At 44.3% G+C, this 20,271-nt stretch overlaps 1 protein-coding gene across 1 annotated transcript in view; it reads right to left on the bottom strand.

Moving 5' to 3' along the window:
• B4GALNT4 (beta-1,4-N-acetyl-galactosaminyltransferase 4) overlaps positions 1 to 20,271 on the bottom strand; it is a 144,543-nt gene that overhangs the window by 44,651 nt on the left and 79,621 nt on the right. Inside the window, exons 10-16 of the mRNA XM_068261027.1 lie at positions 20,122 to 20,188; positions 15,472 to 15,612; positions 15,175 to 15,284; positions 13,360 to 13,460; positions 11,417 to 11,490; positions 5,537 to 6,698; positions 3,711 to 4,000 (exon numbers count right to left, since the gene is read on the bottom strand). Of these exons, the coding sequence (XP_068117128.1) occupies positions 3,711 to 4,000; positions 5,537 to 6,698; positions 11,417 to 11,490; positions 13,360 to 13,460; positions 15,175 to 15,284; positions 15,472 to 15,612; positions 20,122 to 20,188 (1,945 nt within the window). The remainder of the gene's footprint in view (positions 1 to 3,710; positions 4,001 to 5,536; positions 6,699 to 11,416; positions 11,491 to 13,359; positions 13,461 to 15,174; positions 15,285 to 15,471; positions 15,613 to 20,121; positions 20,189 to 20,271) is intronic.

Here is a 20,271-nt window from a genome sequence, read left to right as displayed (position 1 = left end):
TACCTGAGACAAGAAGCGTCTCGGATACCATACTTACATGGTGCTTCCTTAAGCCCCCTTAAGGCTGCCCACCCTTCGCCGTCTCCCTGGCAATTCAGCCCAAAATCCTGGCTGAGTCGCACTTCACCACGCATGCGTGGCCTGGCAAGCTCCCGTCCCTGGGAGCAATCTGCCCCTGCGGGCTGAATTAGCAGGGACCGGAGCCACCCAGGGAGATGGCGAGGGACGAACGGCCTTAAGAAAGCTCCAGGTAAGTATGGAACCTGAGACGCTTCTTGTCCCAGGTTCCATTTAAAGGGAACCTTAACGCAAAAAAAAAGTTTCACTTACCTGGGGCATCTACCAGCCCCCTGCAGCCATCCTGTGCCCTTTACGTCAGTCACGTCTCCTCTGGTCCCCCACTGTCAGCTTTGATTTTGCCGCCTTGAAGTAGGCAGGCTGCCACGCGTATCTTTGCACACGTTCCCACTGGTGCAGGGAACACGTTGCAGTGGGAACACGTATCTTTACAGGCGCAACGCGTATAAAGATACGTGTTGCGCTACTGATCTGCACCAGCGGGAATGCCTGTAAAGGTACGTGAGTCGGCAAAATCGAAACTAGCTGACAGCGGGGCACCAGAGAAGACGACGTAGAGGGCACAGGATGGCTGCAGGAGGCTGGTAGATGCCCCAAGTAAGTGAAACTTTTTTTGCAGCGTTAAGGACACAGATTCCCTTTAACCATAGAATCCCCCTTCCCCATCAAAAAAGCAATGAAAACAACCACCGCGCACCCTATAAACACACACACTGTACACAACACAAACACACATACCAAATACTCAGCCATTGTAACATCCCCAGCCCCCCTAAGGAGCAGAGTAAAGTACACAGATTCCCTTTAATTATAGAACCCCCCTTTCCCATCAAAAAAAGCAATGAAAACAGCCACAAAGCACCCTCTAAACACACACACACACACACGCTACACACACACGCTACACACACACACTATACACACACACGCTATACACACACACAGTAACAGCCCCAGACCCCCTAATGAGCAGGAAACAATAGAATACACAAGGGGCGGGGGGCGGAGCTGTAACAAATAAACAGTGCAGTGCAGCCGAGGCCGGGCTATCTCCTATGACCTAAAGGGGCAGAGCTGTTTCGCCCACCCCTCCCCGCCTGTCGCTTCTACACATGCTGGTTGGCTGATTTAGGACAGGACAGGAGAGGGGTCGGGGCGGACCTTTTTGCCTACCTGTGCTGTATGGCTCCGCCGCTTGATTCCTCCTCCACCTTCTCTCCAATTCTCCTACTCCATCAGGGGGCTCTGGTGCTGGGCGCACTGGCGCAGGCTAATCACGCTGTGTGACTTGCCGGCAGTAAGTGATGCCATGCCCGCCTCGCCTTGGCCACCCACGTGATTCTTCAAAGTTCAAACTCCCAGCCGGCAGAAAACGGACAATCGTTCCGCCCCCTGCCGCCTATGCACGCAGCTGTTTGCAGCGCTGCGTGCAGCCATGGAAACGGCGGCCGGTGGGTGGGGAGAGCGGCGTTCTCTATGTGTGTGCGCTGTCACTAGCTGCCCGCCCCTGTCTGTAGTTGTGGCCGCCCGCTGTCCGCTGTATTATTATGTAAATAAGGACGCGAGCGGCCGCTATTGTTTCTCACTCTTTTAAATTTAAAGGGGACATGAAAGAGATGCCGCCTTTGGCCAATCAGGCGCCTGTAGGCACGTGCCTAGTGTGCCTTATGGTAAATTCGGCCCTGGGGGGAATCAATATCTAGATTCAACATCTATATTTTTCAACATTTTATGTATGTTCCAGCCCCCCAGCAGTCTGAAGTATGTCGACTCGGTCCTTGACCAAACAAAGTTCGGGGATCCCTGCCTCAGGGCAACAAATAAGGTGAAAATGGCTAGCTCTATATTACAAGCTGGATAGTGTACTGCAGGGCTGCCCAATAGGTCTATCGCGATCTACCGCCTGCAGAGTAGATTGCGGCCGGCTGGCCCCATCTTGTCAAATTCTGCAGCCGCGGCCGTCAGATTCTGCTGCCATTGCCGCTTCAGTGAGGAGAGGGGAGAAGGGCGGCTTAAGGGGAGGCGTGGCTGAAGGGGAGAGGAGAAAATGAGGCTTCCTGTATCCGGGTCACATGATGATGATGTTGCAGGAAGTAAAACGCTGCAGCAGCCTGGTTCCAGGGTCAGGGATGGCAGCTTGGAGGAGCCGGTGTTGTTGGGTTATCCCGCTCATTGTATCAGCCAGTGGTTTAGGTGCCCAGGCGGAGAACGCAGAGCCCTCTCTATGGCGGATTCCGCTGTCCCCGAATGGTACACAGTGCAATTTTGGGAAGATACTTTTTTGGGATTCCATCATTTACTTCAAGTTTGAAGGTAACCATAAAACTTGCATCAGTATAATACTTTTCTGGTACTTGCGCCACTGCAACTGTTACAATGTACTTACTAGTAATGGGGATGATCGTTTAAGGAGCAAATGTGGAGGACAGCTCCTCCTTCCGCTATGGGGGGCAGAAGAATTCTGTGACTGCTTAACTATACAGGCATATGGTTTGGGGGGGGGGTTTGAGACACTGTGTGTGAGTGTGTGTGTGTGTAGGGGGGTTGGGGGAGAGAGGGATCTCCTGGGCTCTGCATTTTTTAAAGTAGCTTGCGAACCGAAAAAGTGTGGGCAACCCTGGTGTATTGATTAAGGGCTCTACCTCTGGCACAGACCAGGGTCCAAATCTCGGCATCTTTTTCAGTAAATCTGCACCTATTCAGTGAGGAGACCTTGGGCAAGACTCCCTTACAGTGCTACTGCCTAGAGTGACTGCTGCTCTGGCTCTTTAAGTCCCCCTGGAGAAAAGTGCAATATAGTCATCTACTAAAAACAAAATTCTAAATAAATAGGAACTCTAAGCCACTCTTAAAGACCTAGCGCTGGGAACACTTTTATCCCTCCAAACAGTGATGATACCCTACGGATTGCCATATAATTACATATTGGTACAGCTGAAATCTGTGTTTTCAAAGGAAACCAGAGGTCAAAATAAACTGATGACAAAAACGATTTTTTTTTAAGAGTCCCACAATTTTATTTTCTCTTCATTAACTAAAAAGTAGGTTAATGCTGTATTGTCTCAACTTAGGCCCCTTTTAGACTAGCAGGCGATTCCTGTGCTATGTTACCCTATTTTGCTGCAAAAGCAGTCAAAGTCTATGGAAACGTTCACATTTATTGCAGTCCCTTGCAGTGTGCCGGAAGTATCGGAGTTGAAGTATGGGCAACAGCACGTTACCGCAAGCACCGGGTTTAATGCATGGTGCTTGGGGTAATGAAAGTCTATGGGTGACGCAAGTGGTGTAAACTGTGTAGCACAGCACGCATGCACGGACCAATGGGAATCCCAGTGCCGTACTTCCTGCCAGACACCAATCGGTGGTGGATTGGCGTACAGGACACAGCAAGAGACCTGGCAGGGCCAGGTGCGGCACGCAGGCCTCCAGTTGGACAACAGTGAGCTACCAGATAAGAAGGGGGTATCAAGCAGAAGCACATTCCGGATCATGCGACTATATGCATTAGTTCAAGTGCACAAGTATGGTATTTACAGCTTTTTCTTTAAACAGGTCACTTAAATCTATTGAGAATACTATAGAACCATTGCGATTCATAAATCATGAGCACTGTTCCATGTACATGAACTTACCAGGCACCACAAAGTGCACTGTAGCTCGAGGATTCCAGGTCAGACTGACAGGCCGGCAAAGGATGGGCTTACTATAGATGGGAGGGCTGGGGGAGATTTCAGGTGGTTCTGCAGGAGGACTCTCATCGCTGTCTCCCCCGGTACCCCGATGCAGAAGGAGATACACATACTCTGCCAGTCTCACTTTCCTCCTGCCTCTCTCTTCAAGCTCCAGCTCCATCAGGTACCGGTTACCTCGGGCCGAATCACGCCGCTTCTCCACATTGATTATCCGAAGCAAAGTATATATACTGGAAAGGAATACAAAAAAAACAAGATATGTGAGAAAATGTATAATACTAAACTAATGTAGAAGAGAGCTCCAAAATGGGCACAGGCAGAATATGGAGAGAAGATGCTTCATGGCAATTCTTGACTTAAAGAAAAGTCAATATTACGCAAAAGGAACACTTCGTAATTTCTAAATTACTACTTTAATTAAAGCAAACCCAAGAAGGGAAGAGACGTGCAATTATATTCCTTGGTAGTGGGAAGTCTCTGGATGGACCAAAGGCTTCCCAGATCAGCTTTCAGCCTAGGACCCTCTTCTGGCTGCACTCCCGGCAGTGTAGTAGCCCATCTGTCCTGGGCGTGAGTGAGTAAAGTCCGCACATGCCCAGTAAAACAAAGCCACTCATGCACAGCTTTTTTCCTACCATGCACAAGGACTTCATTCTACTGGGCCTGCCTCACCTTACTCTTGCATTGCCAGTCTGAACGTACTTGTACATGGCAGGAAGACAAACACAAAAAACCTATTACAATTTACCAACTATTTGTAGGGGAAAAATGTTTAATAGGGAAATAGCACAGCACTGCATTTGCTATGCGATTTTCTTTTGCTCCCATGGACATCAACCCAAACTCAGGAAAAGAAGGAGCATGCACTACATTTAGGCAAACATCGAATCACATCGGTAGGCATGGGGCACTGTAATTACAGCGATAGTCATTGTGCCCTGCAATTAACTAAGCGCCATTTGGGGTCATCTTGTCTGAAAATTTAGCTGGGCTGTAGTTTGCTCAAGGGATTGAGTCCCAATCCCTACATATGACAAATCACAAGCAAGCATATTGCTTGTGTACTTACCTTTATTCAAGAAAAGCCTTGTATCCACCTTAAATTCAACAAAAAGTCTTTATTTTTTGCTTCAGTGCAGGAAATATAAGATAGCTTCATAGTGACTAGCAGGTCTTAAAGTGGATCCGAGGTGAACTTTTACTCATTGCATAAATGTGTTCCTTTCCTATTGTTTATAGGGCTAAACTTTAGATAAGATATATAGACAAGTTACTTGTTATAGTTAGTTTTTCATCTCGGATCCGCTTTAACCACTTAAGGACCACAGGCTTACACCCCCTGCGGATCAGGCTTTTTTTTTTTTTTTTACAATTCAGGCCACTGCAGCTTTAAAAGCTTGCTGCAGAGCCATACAACTTAGCTCACAAATTAATCTGCCCTCCTTTTTTTGCTGACGCAAAAAAAAAAAAAAACAACAACAAAGCTCCTTCACAGAAGTATTATACTGAAGCAAGCACCCACCAATACATACATTGTAGATACAACCAATAAATATTTGAGAGACCAAGCCAATAAGCAATCTATTCTCTCTAAAATATAGTTGATAATGTTAACCTAAATTTGTTACTCCACACTAGCACACTCGTGTAATTGCTGGACCACTTTTTTTCCCAGTACCATGTGTAAAGTACAATAATAATTACCAGTAGAACCTGGCATTTAATGTAAAAATAGAAGCCCACTACAAGACTAGTAAGTCACTCACCCTCCATTCTTCTCATTTAGCTTCTCCATGTACTGAGCCACCACATCAACAGTTTCAGCTTCAGAGAGTTGGAGGTTACCACTCACATTACAACGAAGGTCATTCCAATCTGACCTCAGCATTTCAAAGTCAACATTTCCAACACTAAAAGTACGTTGCCAGTTGATGGCATCTTCTGGCCACAGCTGCCGTGGCTCTGTGTCCTCATAGCTATAGTCTTGTAACTCTTCTGGTGGAGCTTCTGAAGAAATACTGAGAGAAGGAGGTCCACCAGGAAGACTAGGTGAGGTAGGGATGGGTATTACTGGAACTTCAGTCTGGCCTTCCCAGCTAAAAAGTCCAAGTTCTGAGGTATCATGTGGAGTCCATGGTTTAGGCCACCGTCCTCCATGAGAAATTTTTGGAGGAGTAGGGATATAAGAGTTCTCACGGACTCTAGATGTTCTACGGGGTTTGGGTTTAGGTTTAGGCAGCAGCATCCCTGGGAAGACTTGACCACGAGTCTTTCGAACACCAGATAGAAGGCGTGTCACATACACTTTATCTGGCTCTTTCTTGTCTGACGTTCCAGATTTCTCTTTTGATGTTTGTTTCTTGTCTCCATCTACAGTGGTGACTTCGACCTTGCTTTCTTCGCTGGGCCTTGCTTCTACACTGATGTGTTTCTTTGATATATGTGATCTAGAATACATTCCTTGCTCTTCCAATTTACTATAGTTATTTAACTCTGTTTTCTCACCTCTGCTCCTGACTTCTGACTTACCCCTAGTATTTATTTTTCCTTCTAACCTCTTCCCTTTTGTCCTATGATTAGCCTCCCTTCCTTCTCGCACTTTAAATGCAGATTTGCCCCGTGTGGGTGCTGGATCACCCGTAGTTCTCTGCCCACCCAGCAAAGGCATAAGTCTCTTCTTATGGCCTCTATGAGGCACTGGTGGGCTTTCTCTCTGTGCCCACAACAAAGTTCGAGTTCTCATTGAAGTCCTTGTGCTGTTATATACTGCAGGCACAGATTCCTGGGAATCATTGTACAGGATATTAGCATGACCTGGAGGCTCAACAGTGGGAGACACTGGGTCACCTGTCTCCTCTTTCTTTTTCTTTCGTGGAGACATGCCAGGCAACAGAGACTCTTCTTCATCTTCATCTTCATCCATAAAGTCTAAGAGTGAGAAAAATAAAATTACTACATCAGTATCATATAATAAACCAATGTATACAGGGAGTGCAGAATTATTAGGCAAATGAGTATTTTGACCACACCATCCTCTTTATGCATGTTGTCTTACTCCAAGCTGCATAGGCTCGAAAGCCTACTACCAATTAAGCATATTAGGTGATGTGCATCTCTGTAATGAGAAGGGGTGTGGTCTAATGACATCAACACCCTATATCAGGTGTGCATAATTATTAGGCAACTTCCTTTCCTTTGGCAAAATGGGTCAAAAGAAGGACTTGACAGGCTCAGAAAAGTCAAAAATAGTGAGATATCTTGCAGAGGGATGCAGCACTCTTAAAATGGCAAAGCTTCTGAAGTGTGATCATCGAACAATCAAGCGTTTCCTTCAAAATAGTCAACAGGATCGCAAGAAGCGTGTGGAAAAACCAAGGCACAAAATAACTGCCCATGAACTGAGAAAAGTCAAGCGTGCAGCTGCCAAGATGCCACTTGCCACCAGTTTGTGCAATACTCAGAGACATGGCCAAGGTAAGAAAGGCTGAAAGACGACCACCACTGAACAAGACACACAAGCTGAAACGTCAAGACTGGGGCAAGAAATATCTCAAGACTGATTTTTCTAAGGTTTTATGGACTGATGAAATGAGAGTGAGTCTTGATGGGCCAGATGGATGGGCCCGTGGCTGGATTGGTAAAGGGCAGAGAGCTCCAGTGCGACTCAGATGCCAGCAAGGTAGAGGTGGAGTACTGGTTTGGGCTGGTATAATCAAAGATGAGCTTGTGGGGCCTTTTCGGGTTGAGGATGGAGTCAAGCTCAACTCCCAGTCCTACTGCCAGTTTCTGAAAGACACCTTCTTCAAGCAGTGGTACAGGAAGAAGTCGGCATCCTTCAATAAAAACATGATTTTCATGCAGGACAATGCTCCATCACACGCGTCCAAGTACTCCACAGCGTGGCTGGCAAGAAAGGGTATAAAAGAAGAAAAACGAATGACATGGCCTCCTTGTTCACCTGATCTGAACCCCATTGAGAACCTGTGGTCCATCATAAAATGTGAGATTTACAAGGAGGGAAAACAGTACATCTCTCTGAACAGTGTCTGGGAGGCTGTGGTTGCTGCTGCACGCAATGTTGATGGTGAACAGATCAAAACACTGACAGAATCCATGGATGGCAGACTTTTGAGTGTCCTTGCAAAGAAAGGTGGCTATATTGGTCACTGATTTTTTAATTTTTTTTTTTTAAATGTCAGAAATGTATATTTCTGAATGTTGAGATGTTATATTGGTTTCACTGGTAAAAATAAATAATTGAAATGGGTATATATTTGTTTTTTGTTAAGTTGCCTAATAATTATGCACAGTAATAGTCACCTGCACACACAGATATCTCCCTAAAATAGCTAAAACTAACAACAAACTAAAAACTACTTTCAAAAATATTCAGCTTTGATATTAATGAGTTTTTTGGGTTCATTGAGAACATGGTTGTTCAATAATAAAATTATTCCTCAAAAATACAACTTGCCTAATAATTCTGCACTCCCTGTAGTGAGCAGATGAACGACAATCAATAGCCAATGTACACTGTGTTTTAGAACATAGGGCTACCTAACCTAATAAACCTAATAAAAATATCTACCACTAACCTTTACCCATGTGTAAATCCTAATCATAAACCATTCCCCCCTAATTTTACCTAACCTTAATTGCCAGTCATCCAAGAACGTACCTAGAGTGGGAGCTTCACTAATTTATTTTATCATTTTTATTTGTATGCTGCCATTTAACGATTAGTCACAAAGGCTATTTGTTTATGATTTGAAACATAAGCCTCTAATTAATATACAGGCTTGTTGTGTAATTTGCCATTTCAGATAGTGTCATGTCCACTGGGTGGGTTCTGCAGTATGTCGTCCTCCTCCTGAAGTGGATACTGGAACAGCAGCAAAGTCCGCAGGCCCACATGCAAAGTAACTTCAGTGGGAACCGATTTGTTACAAGGGGTTATCCATCAAACCTCCCAAACCATACGAAAGTCCACAGCACCACACATGTGCTCACCAATAAGGGAATTTGCTTAATTTATTGCAATGGCCGCAACAGAGTATACCGCAATCGTTGGCCCAAGGTTTTCGGGCTCTTGCCCTTTAATAGAGTAAAAATGTGTATGGTGACCTTTTACATGAGTGTATATGCTGTTGTTCTGACATTAAAGGACTATTGTAGAGGGTAGGGACAAGAGTTGCACTTACCCGGGGCTTCTTAATGGTCTCCCGCAGCCACTCACCGATGTTTCGGTCCTCGCCACTGGTTCACTACTGGATTTCCGACTTTAAAGTCAGAAAACCACTGCGCCTACGCGGCCATGTCCACCTTCCTGCTGACCAGGAGCGTACTGCGCAGGCCAGATCGTACTGTGCCTGTGCAATACACTCCTGGTGACGTCAGTGGGAGTGAGGACACTGCCACGCAGGCGCAGTGGTTTTCCAACTCTAAAGTCAGAAATTCCAGAAGTGAACCAGAGGCGGGGGCCGGAGCATCGGTGAGTGGCTGTGCGGGCACAGGATGTCTGCGGGGGACCATTAGAAGCCCCGGGTAAGTTCAACTCTTTTTCCTCCTACAGTACTCCTTTAAGCTGTACCTCTCAAGCACTAGCTATGCCGAACATTTATGATATGCTTTTTATACTTATTAGTGATGTATATTGTATTTATGTCTAGTTAATGCACATTTTGCATCCATAAATGACGACACTGTTATGCAGCAGAATTGTAGCCCATCTTGCTGTTCCCTCCCACCAAAGTCCCCTCGGCCTAGCCGTTGCCAGGAAAGTGCAAATAGCCAACATAATTATGTGGGCTATTTGCACTTTCCTGGCAATGACTGGGCCGAGGACGCCCAGCACATTGTACTTGGAGGAGGGGGAACTCTGATTTTACGGGCTTTTGGGCTGCCATAAGTGCCCTGCAGGCCTGTACAGACTCGCTGAGTTCAACCTACTGGTGAGTAATTCGGTGTCGGTGGAGACCCGATGTACAGATACTGTATCTACACATTTACAATTTAGATCGGTGAAGGTGTGTGAGGATCAAGGAGCCTGTTTGATCCCAAAGGATATTTATATAAAACTGTGGACAGTTTATTCTCTTTAATAACTTCAAAGTAATTACTATGAACTGGGGATTTATACTCACCGTCAGATATTTTACCTATGTAAAATCAATGTATGCATGATGGTATATGGTTTTTTTTTAATCTAATGTAATATCCTGAGCGCAATTTTTCTGGCTTTTAGCCTTTATACAGGTCTTTTCTAGAGAATATTTGCGATCTGCTACACTGGTGCATGATTATACTGCTGGACGGTGTACCACCACTTGTATGTGGCATTCTTTAATTGTAGCTTTATTGTTGGTACTTGTGCGCAGGAGGTATTCATGTTTCTGTATATAGACAATATTATCTTAAGTCCCAATGCCATGGACCTCCACGACACAAACCCCTTTTTCAAAGTGTTTTCGTTGTGTCCTCTGCATCAGACAGCTCATCTACACAGGGGTGATTCTTCCATGAATCACATGCTTCAGGGTGGCAACAATTAGAGGGCAGCAAGAGGTGGCTCCCCTCCCCAAATGTCTCCCTCCTCACACTCCCTATCTCCCACTCTCTAAATACGCAGCGCCAGTTCACTCACCTGCTCTCAGCGTTTCAGCGATGGGATTTCCATCCGCTCGTCCAACGTTCTGTATCCATGGCTACAGCAGTGCCTCATGTGACCAGTTACATGCTGTTGGGTTACATGAGGTGCTGCTGTAGTCAGAGGAAGCAGGACTCAATGTGATGCAGCCCCGGCGCAGCGCATAGCCGGCATCCTTGGGATTAGAGCTGGAATGCTGCAGGCCAGCAGGGACAGGAGGAGATGCTGTATTGGAGGAAGCACAGCACGATGTGTCTCTCCTCTCTGGCTTTGTACACACACAACCGGGTTGGGGGAGGCATCCTCACAATGTACTGCTTCAGGCGCTGCAAAGTCTAGAACTGGCCCTGCATATACTGTATAGCATTGCTATTGTAACAGCATGACTTCTATTTGAGAGAGTCAACAGAGTAACCAAGCAGCTCAGGATGACCTCTATTTGGTGTCCAGAAAAAAGTTGTGCATGAGGGACTTTGCATTCTGTCACAGCAATAGACAAAATATGGAACAGACGTGTCAGCACATGCCTACATTGATGCTATGGTCAACATAGGATTTCTGGACATATCAGTTTGTCCGTAACCTGAATCGAACTATTTGAGTGTAGTACGAGCCCAAAAAGGAACGCAGTCTAGTTCTAAGCAGGACTGGGATTGTACATATACATTTTCATGTCATGTGTCCAGTCACTTCTGGAACCCATTATTCACTTTCTACATTATCCAAATCCACAACAATTTACTTTCCCTGCAGTTGAACTACAAGCCAAATTGCAGGTAAAATGGCTGGAGCTCCAGAGCTTGTCTACTGGTCAGCGAAATACCACTAATAGGAAGGCTTGGATAAAAGAAGGTATGAGGCCAAGGTGTAATCTGCATATTAGGAACGCCATTCTCTTAACTAATCAATAATCTGATATGCCATTCTCACTGATTATCCATCATAGTCTCAGTTCAAATTTCCAACTCTTGTCAATGGTGTGCTTTAAATACATCCTTACGTCTGTTGAAGAACAAAAATGGCATCTGAGGAGATTCATCATCATCCATCTTCATGTATTTATAGAATCCAAACCTTCAACAGAAGAGAACACAAGGTGAAAAGCTGTGTTCTAACAAAGGTAAGAGTAGAAGGAGGGTGGGAAAGAGGAGGATGAGCCCACTCTGGCAATGTACGTTTCAACAAAAAGTTAAACATGTAAAGGTGGAACAACTTGTGTTTCAGTCTATGTTAGGACTAGTCAACCACTAAACAGAATATGTTGGACAAGGGTCCAACACCAGCATCATGAAGGTCGCCCTCCAGGGGATGTTAACTATGAGCAGAAACTACACAAACTAGCAAGAGCAGAATTTTATCTCTTGGGCGACAGTTCAGGTAAAGTGCTGTACAAAACGCATCACTTGTCTGTTGCTATGGAGTAGGTAGGATGCGTGGTGCACTACAGAGTGGTCCTTCATAGCCGCCTCACACAAATTTAATGCGTGTGCACATAGCTTTACTCTTGTATACAGAATTTCCCAAAAGCTTCACTCCACTCTATGAAATGTACTTCCATATCTCACGTATCACACAAGAGTTTTGAAATGTGCATTCTTAATATGCCTCCTTAGACAAGAATACAATCTGTCAGAATTCCCCTTGTGGTACATATCCAAATCTTCATCAGATGTCAAATGACTCGCTGCCTCATCCATTAACTCCCTCATCACCTTATCTATGTCTCACAAGGGGCTCAGAGTCTGAGGTGCTTGAGTTAGACACTATTTTTTGACCTAAAGAAGCGGGTAAAGCCTGTGAAATGCATCGTCCTATAATGAGAACCAGAGACGAAGCACCCTCATGTATTTTATTACATTTATCAGTGGGAACATGGCAGTAAACACCTACCCTGCTTTTAGTTTAAATCTTCTCTGCTTAATCTGTCTATAATCAGCTGTGATAAGAATCCCTGACTGAGTCAGTCGAGGTTTGACCTGGAATCATTATAGCTGAGTCACTCTTTTGTAGAGTCTTTTCAAGCCCAAGCCTTCCCCCTCCTGGATCAGATTTCCTGCTTTACATACTGAGAGCTCTGATGACATGGGAGGGGCTGCTGCTGCAATAAAAATCTCTGAAACAGACAAGTGTGGCTGTGTGATCTGTGTGCTCTGTCTGTGCAGCCAGTCATCATTATTATTTACTGTATGCAGTTTCATTACTATGAGAGACACTACCTACAGGCAGCCACACAGCATACCAGAATATGAAGTTGAAAGCACACAGATGAAATGCTGCAGCAGCAGCCCTGCTTGTCTATAGTCTCATAGAGGCTAGACAGCACATCCAGAACAGCTCATAACCTGGAAGCAAAAGGGATATGAGCCGGCGGCCATATTGGATATTTCCTGGAGCAATAATGGATAAAAAGCACTCAAAAAGGCACACCAGAGTAGCAAAATTATCAGGTAGAGCATTTATTCTCTACAAGCTATCAACTGATATGTTTATTTTGTGTGATTCGTTAATCTCTGGTTCCCTTTAAGTGTCCAAAAAAATTAAATAGGTCCGCCTTTCTCTAACAATGCAAGATTATTTCACAAACAACCTATTTGACCTTACCTAGGTGTCCACTCTACTCCCCTCAAGAGGGTAAGTCCACAGGACAAGGTCCTTATCTCTGCAGTGCTTATTTTATCAAATGAATATTTGTATGGTTAGTTTAAGTACATTGTACTCTGCACAATACATAATAATTCTGAGAAAAGTCTGAACTACATATCTATGTATTTGTTACCACAGGGTAGGTAATGTCAACCCTACGTTTATAATTTAAAAAAAAAAAATTTCCCCCAGGGCTACTTCCTGCTAGTTTGTGTAATTCTAAGAAGGGGGACAATAAGAGCCAGGTATCATACTGGGTACAGTGGAACAGACAGAGACATTGCTGACAACAGAACTCACTTTTCCAAGTATACTGGAGACTCTCGGTAGAAACACTTATTTTCTGTTTCCATATGGGTGAGGCGGGTAAAGTCATTAGGGTACACAAAAGTAAGGTAGACCTATAAAACAGAAAGCACAGTTTGTAGGATAAGTTGCGTTAAGCCCGGTTCACACTGGCATGGATGGAAAACTGATCTGAGTAAAAATGAATCCGTGGCACGGAATGAGTTCTTAAAAGTCTCAGTTTTCCATTTGTGACCCTCCGTTCAACGCGACCCATAAGTCCAGAAATATTACAGCAGACCCAAACTAGCACTCCATTCCGGTTCGAACAGACCAATGTGAACTGATCCATTGGTCAACATTGGATCCATTTGCATCAGTTCTGTTAGTGGCTGGCTAGTGTACTGCTTAATGGCTCCGCCTTTGACACAGGAGACCTGGATTCTAATCTCTGCTCTTCCTGTTCAGTAAGCAAGCACCTATTCAGTGAGGAGACCTTGGGCGAGTCTCTCTACCACTGCTACAGCCTATAGAGCACACCCTAGTGGCTGCAGGTCTGGCGCTTTAAGTTTGCCAGGAGAAAATAAATGTTCTGTGTCTTGTCTTCGTCCACTAAACCATCCGTTTTTTAGGCCAATGTGAACCGGGCCTAATAGGATTGATGAAAGGAAAACTTCAGGAGGTGTCAGACTGAAAATGTAATAGGTACAGTATCACACTTGAAACATGTTAAGCTTTCATATCTTATCAATTGCAAAACGTTTAAATATTTTTTACCACTGTTGGATGTTGCAGACATGAACGGACAACTCCTGTTACAGCCAGGGGTAGGCTAAACCAAACAGGAGAGCACAGGTACAGAAAGAAAATGCCCAATATTGGGTACAACGTCACAGCGCAATATCTAGACTCACAGAACGGCCAGAGAATAGGCATCATCAGGAATAGACAAATACTAAAGGCAAGGAGGGATGAACTGCAACAGCCAATATTCTGTGTGTTCATCACCAATATTGCCATGGCATAAACATGACATTAAAGCAGTGGTATAGCTTGATATCATAGACCTCAATGCAAAATTCTAATTGGGGCCCCATATATGGCACAGTTTATCAATGACACCTTCAACTACCCCATGCACAGAAAGGTAAAGTCACAGGGTGGACAAATATAGGAAAATTAAAAGAGAACACATTAAGCACTATCCTGGGCCACTGTACCTAAACACACTCTGACATAAAAGCTACATGTGCTGTGACTACCTTTGAAATATTGCATCTTCCAGCCCAAGCTCTCTAATCCTGGTCATGTCTGTGCGGTCCATTGCAACAATACAATACAGAGCCTCCTCAGCAGTTGGTACTCTACTACACTAAGGTCTACAGCAGAACTGTGGCCGATTTGCTCAAACACATGCACAGTGAAAAGTAGTAACATTCCACTACGTTCTCTTCAAGTATCCAATCATACAAATAATTTCTTCTTAAAAAGGAGCTCTGTTGAATATGATGTAAATGCTGGAAACTCAGTGTAACTTCATTGCAATGCTCCTTTGATACATGACCTCCATGATGTGACAACTACTATATTCACCAATGTACCCAAGATGTGAGCAACAACGTCTCACCTCTAGATCTAGGGATGGGACACTTTTCCCACTCTGTTTGACCACAAGCTCTAGTATGGGTTAACGGCCACTTTACTATCAGAACGTTCCCTTTGTATCACTGTTAGAGGCTGAGAGTTTTACAACAGGCAAATTCCACTTCCAGCTTATTACAGGTTAAATTTGTTGATGTTTTACTTGAAACTATCTAGATATCCACTTACAAACTGCAGGCCTTGATAACGTGCAATAGGAAAATCCTTCACAACATACGTGGGATTGTATGCACAGGGGACCAGCACATTCTCCACTTTGGATTCCTCAATCATAGGGGCTGCAAAGAGATAAACACGTAAAGTATTGCAACTCTCATCTCTCAGCCAGCGCTACACAGGTACCCACATGCCAGACAAATACAGCAGACAACCAGCAAGTCATTAAACTGGTATGAAAACATCTGCCATCTTCAGAGACATCCTCCTCCAAGCTTACACAACTCCTTTTACATCTGCAAAACTCACTCATATAAAAAGTGTCCCGAGGGTCTGGTCTCAAAATATCTACAGCAAGTTCCTCTCTCCCCAGAGTCAAGCGGTGGCTTGCAACACTAGAGAGAGTGCGTGGGATGTGGGAAACTTCATTCATCTTAAAGGATGTCTCATCTGTAAATAATAAAAAAATAAAAAAAAATTAGTGTTTTTCCAGCACTTAAAGGGTCACTATCATCAATAAGATTTTCACATTAGTATTCTAAGTATTTTTGTGCATTCATTCATTATGTACAGTGTTCTCCCCAGGATCAAACAAGTGGGCGGGCCGCCCAGGTAAACTCAATTACCGCCCGGCTGCTTTTCCTGGCTGTCATCCCGAGCCCGGCTGTCAGGATGTGTTGTGCTGGGCTCTCTTGAGGAAAAAAAGCAAGCAGCGCTGTTCTAAATCCAATGCCCTGCTCAGCTCTGTGCACGAGATCTCGCTCTTCCCGGCGAGCTCGTGCCTTCATTGGCTCAGCGGCAGAAAGAGGCGGGGCATTAATGCGAGGCTCAGCCATCAGACTGCAGAGGCGCGCGATACAGGCTGTCTCTGCGTGCACGGACACTGACTGTGTTGTGTTCCCTGCCTCAAGCTTGTAAGCATGTGCTCACGGTTTTGCAGGACGGCTGTCGGCTGAATGTTACTTCATCTCTGCATGATAGTACCGGCAGGCGGGGGTAGTTGGGGGTCGCGTAATTGCAGACAGTGTGCAGGGGCCATATGTAATCCCCACCATAATAATAGTCACATTTACCTATTAATCTAAGGTCAATTTTGTGTGGGGGAATAACATTGATTTTACACTGTTTTGGTATGTGGTAGGATATATGAATATTCATAGGAAGCGTGGACAGATTATACAAACTTCATGCAGTGATGTGGCCAAGGTTTCAACTGCTGCGATGTGAGCATGCTACACATAGTGCTGCCCTATCCTGGAGCGAAATACTTTTAATGCTGAAACAGGAGTTCTGCTAATCCGCTTCTTAAATGTGATTATCATTTAAAGTGTTCTTTGGCAATGGACTGAATAGCTATTGTAAATGGCTCACCAACCCCCTTCCCCCCTCCCCTAAGGAAATATACATATGCAATAACAACAGGCAACGGAAATAAAAAAAATTAAAAATACACAATGATTTTAAAGAGAAAAAAAAAGCTGCTAAAAAATACAACTGAAAATGTAGAATGCATGAAACATAAAGGACAAGGGGGTTGATTTATTAAAGGATATAGCACAAGCAACCTCCTGTTGCTCGCAAATAAATCAATGCAACTTAATTTTATTTCCCTGCACGCTACACGCGATAGTTTCAACATAGCTTGCGTAACTAAGCAACGGCCACAGCTTACAAAAGCCATGTGGTAGTGATGTATCCGACCATTTTAATTAACATCACTACCGTGCAGCTTTTGTGAGCAGCGGCTGTTGCTCAGTTATGCATGCTACGCTAACACTAGAGTGCGTAGCGTGCAGGAAAGCAAATTTAAGTTGCGCTGATTTATTAGCGCGAACAGGAGGTTGCTTGTGCTATTTCCTTTGATGAATCAAAGCCAAGGAGTCATATTCAGCGTTCTCCCCGGGCTCTTTTAGCTGGGTGCTCCACCCGACGATCATTGACTCGCCTCCTTATTCGCCTCTTATGTTGTAAGCAGAGTTGCGCAGAGAAGCGCCGAACCTGCATTCTCCACCACCCGGCTACTTTTTCATGCCACCCGGCTGGAAAAAAATTCTGGGGAGAACACTGATGTACACATATGTACAAAATGTGGCGGCCAGGGCATTTGTCAAACAGGAAGAGGTGTATCTGACAACACAGCAACAGCCTTCCCCCGTGGAAGTTCCACCCACAGGCCTACAGTCTAACATCTTCTGGCAGGGAGGGGGTAATATCGCTATGGTTTATAATTGCCCCCAGATACAGGAGCGACATTAAGATGGAGTGACCAGATTTTCATATCTGGCCATTCTAGTTAAGAAGTTCAGTTTAATCTGTCATGTAATTTAATGGGGCAAACAAATGTATTTGTGTATGTATTATAATGCTTTAAAGTGAACCAGAGACGAAGCACCCTCATGTATTTTACTATATAGAACAGTGGGAACATTAGAGAAAACACATACCATGCTTTCTGTTTCATTCTGCACTGCGCAGCTTGCTTCTAATGAGCCCCGATAAAATCCCCGACTGAGCATTCAGTCTGGCTTTGCTATAATGATTCCTGAGCAGAGCCAGCAGGGGGCAGGCTTGGACTTGAAAAAGACATGAGAGAACACAGACTGAGCTATAAATATTCCTGAGCAAAGCCAGACTGAATGCTCAGTCGGGGATTTTATCAGGGCTGATTAGAAGCAAGCTGTGCAGTGCAGAATGAAACAGAAAGCAAGGTAGGTGTTTTCTCTAATGTTCCCACTGATATATATGGTAAAATACAGGAGGGTGCTTTGTCTCTGGTTCCCTTTAAAGTGTACCCAAAGTGACATGATGTGTTAGACGTGTATGTTTGTACAGTGCCAAATATAAAAATATCTAGGGTGTGTTTTTTTTCTCTCTCTTCCTGAAAGAGCTAACATTCAGGTATGTTATCTCTACAGTCTGGACCTAGTTGGACAATAGCCAAACCCTCACAGATAAAAGGAATTACAGCCATAAAACTCTTTTCTAGAAGAGAACAGCTTCTGGCTGCAGCAGATATATAAAAACAGTCAATAGTTTGTATCAATTAGCTCTGAGACACTTGGAAAGATGGTGTCATCGAGCAGAGACAAGCATTAAATCATTTTTTTAAGCTTATAAACATAAAACTGTGGGATAACTTTAAAAAGTCATTTTTAGGAGTAGAAGGATGGGGGGTTGCTGTACACATGCTCGATTCTTGGCAGAAGCGGCCCCAACTGGCTGCCTTAGCCGAAAACCATCTAGCATGTGTACAAGGCTTAAAGAGAATCTGTACTCTGAAATTCTTACAATAAAAAGCATACCATTCTATTCATTATGTGCTCCTGGTCCCCTCTGTGCTGTTTCTGCCATTCTCTGCTGCAAACCTGGCTTGTAATTGCCAGTTTTAGGCAGTGTTTACAAACAAACTAACCAGCTTCTAATAGGCTCAGCTAAGCAGAGTGTGTTAGTCACACAGAGCCTGCAGGGGGTGTGTACAGCTTCTAGCTAATCACAAGCAGCCCTGCACATTCCAGTCTGACTGCCTCAGCCTGACTGTGCCGACTATAGAGAGAAGATTAGATCATATAACAGAGATAACACAGCTACTGTGCAATTAGGAAAAGCTGCAGTAAGCCAGACCACATTAGAAAAGGCATAGGAACTTATAGCATAGAAGAAATAAAGATAAACAATTTGTTACAGAGTCTCTTTAAGTCTACTGCCTCTCAGTTGCTTGACATGTTGTAAACAAAATTCCCAAGGATCCCTCATTAAGACATCCTGTTACTTTATTTATGAATAATCATCAAAAAGTTTTAGGGTCGGTTCACACTGGCACTTATCTGCTAAACGGATCAGTGAAAACACATCAGTTTGGTTCTGTTTTCCCCATATCTTCCCCAGACCCCATCACCCAAGTAGATTTTGCTGGCTAGAAAAGTCCGATTTTTAGTCAGTGTGTACCACAGGATCCGTCTCTCATTGCCTCCAATGCAGTGCTTTAGCATCTGTTACTGTTCTGCTGTCCAGAGAAGAAGAAAAACAAACGAAAAATCGCTACAGCACCAAACTTGTGTTTGTTCAGCAGTTCAAACGGATCAATGTGAACAGATCCATTGGTTTAAATTGGACCCGTTCGCATCCATTACATTTCGTTCAGCTACGATATTGTAACCGGACAGTTTTTAATTGCCAGTGTGAACCAGGCCTTAGGCAAATGGTCCTCATGAACATCAGTGTGATCTGTCCCATGATAGCATGTGGACCTTTCCCAGCTAAGGGCTCTTTCACATTAGGCAACCCATGCACGAAACCGGTTTTGTGCACACATTGTGGTGCGACGCTGATCAGCAACGTGTTCATTCCAAATCACTCGATGGAAAAACGCTTGTGGCAGACAATTAAAAGCTCCCAGAAACGTTACATCGTAACACTCTGGAACGCTTTATCTAATGTGAAAGGTAACGTGAAAGTCAATAGACTTTCATATTACACCGCTTACCGCACCCTAGGAGCGATCCGTCAAAAAGCACGGATCAGCTTCTAGTGTGAAAGAGCCCTAAGCAGTTACCTAACTGCAGAGACCATAAAATGTGCTATATGAGTGCCACTATAAACATGGTCTGAAGAACCTCACTGTATAGTATGGAAAGCTCAGGGCTGCTCCTCCCTCACCAAACAGAAAGTTGCCTGTAGAAGGTGGATGAAGTTACCTCTAGCTCCTGTATCTAAAACATACTTTTTTATTAACACTCATCTAAACCCTGGCAGCCAAATTGCTGGGATTAGGCCCACTGTGAACCAAATGGATACGGCTGTGTGTGCAGCTTCCAGCCAACCGCTTCTCCATAAACTAAGACCTGCTTTACGCACAGCTAACTGGGGTCAAAATGGCTGCCAGAGTTTAGATTGGCTTTAGATTCATACATCCCTTGGAGTTTAGATTCCAGGCAGAAATGAAAAGCTCAGCAAGTCTACCTGTATAGAGAGACAAGTATGGAGAGTCCACAATCTCAAATTTCATTCCAGGGAGAGATAGACGCCACTAAAGGGGAAGGAAAACATGCACATATAAAGTGTTACAAGAAGGCTCTGGTGTGTCTATTTATAAACTACAATGCTAGACAT

This window comes from Hyperolius riggenbachi, chromosome 11 (genome assembly GCF_040937935.1).
Source record: "Hyperolius riggenbachi isolate aHypRig1 chromosome 11, aHypRig1.pri, whole genome shotgun sequence".
NCBI lineage: Eukaryota > Metazoa > Chordata > Amphibia > Anura > Hyperoliidae > Hyperolius > Hyperolius riggenbachi.
Note: the sequence above shows the minus strand (reverse complement) of the source record. Positions and strands in the feature narration are given on the sequence as shown.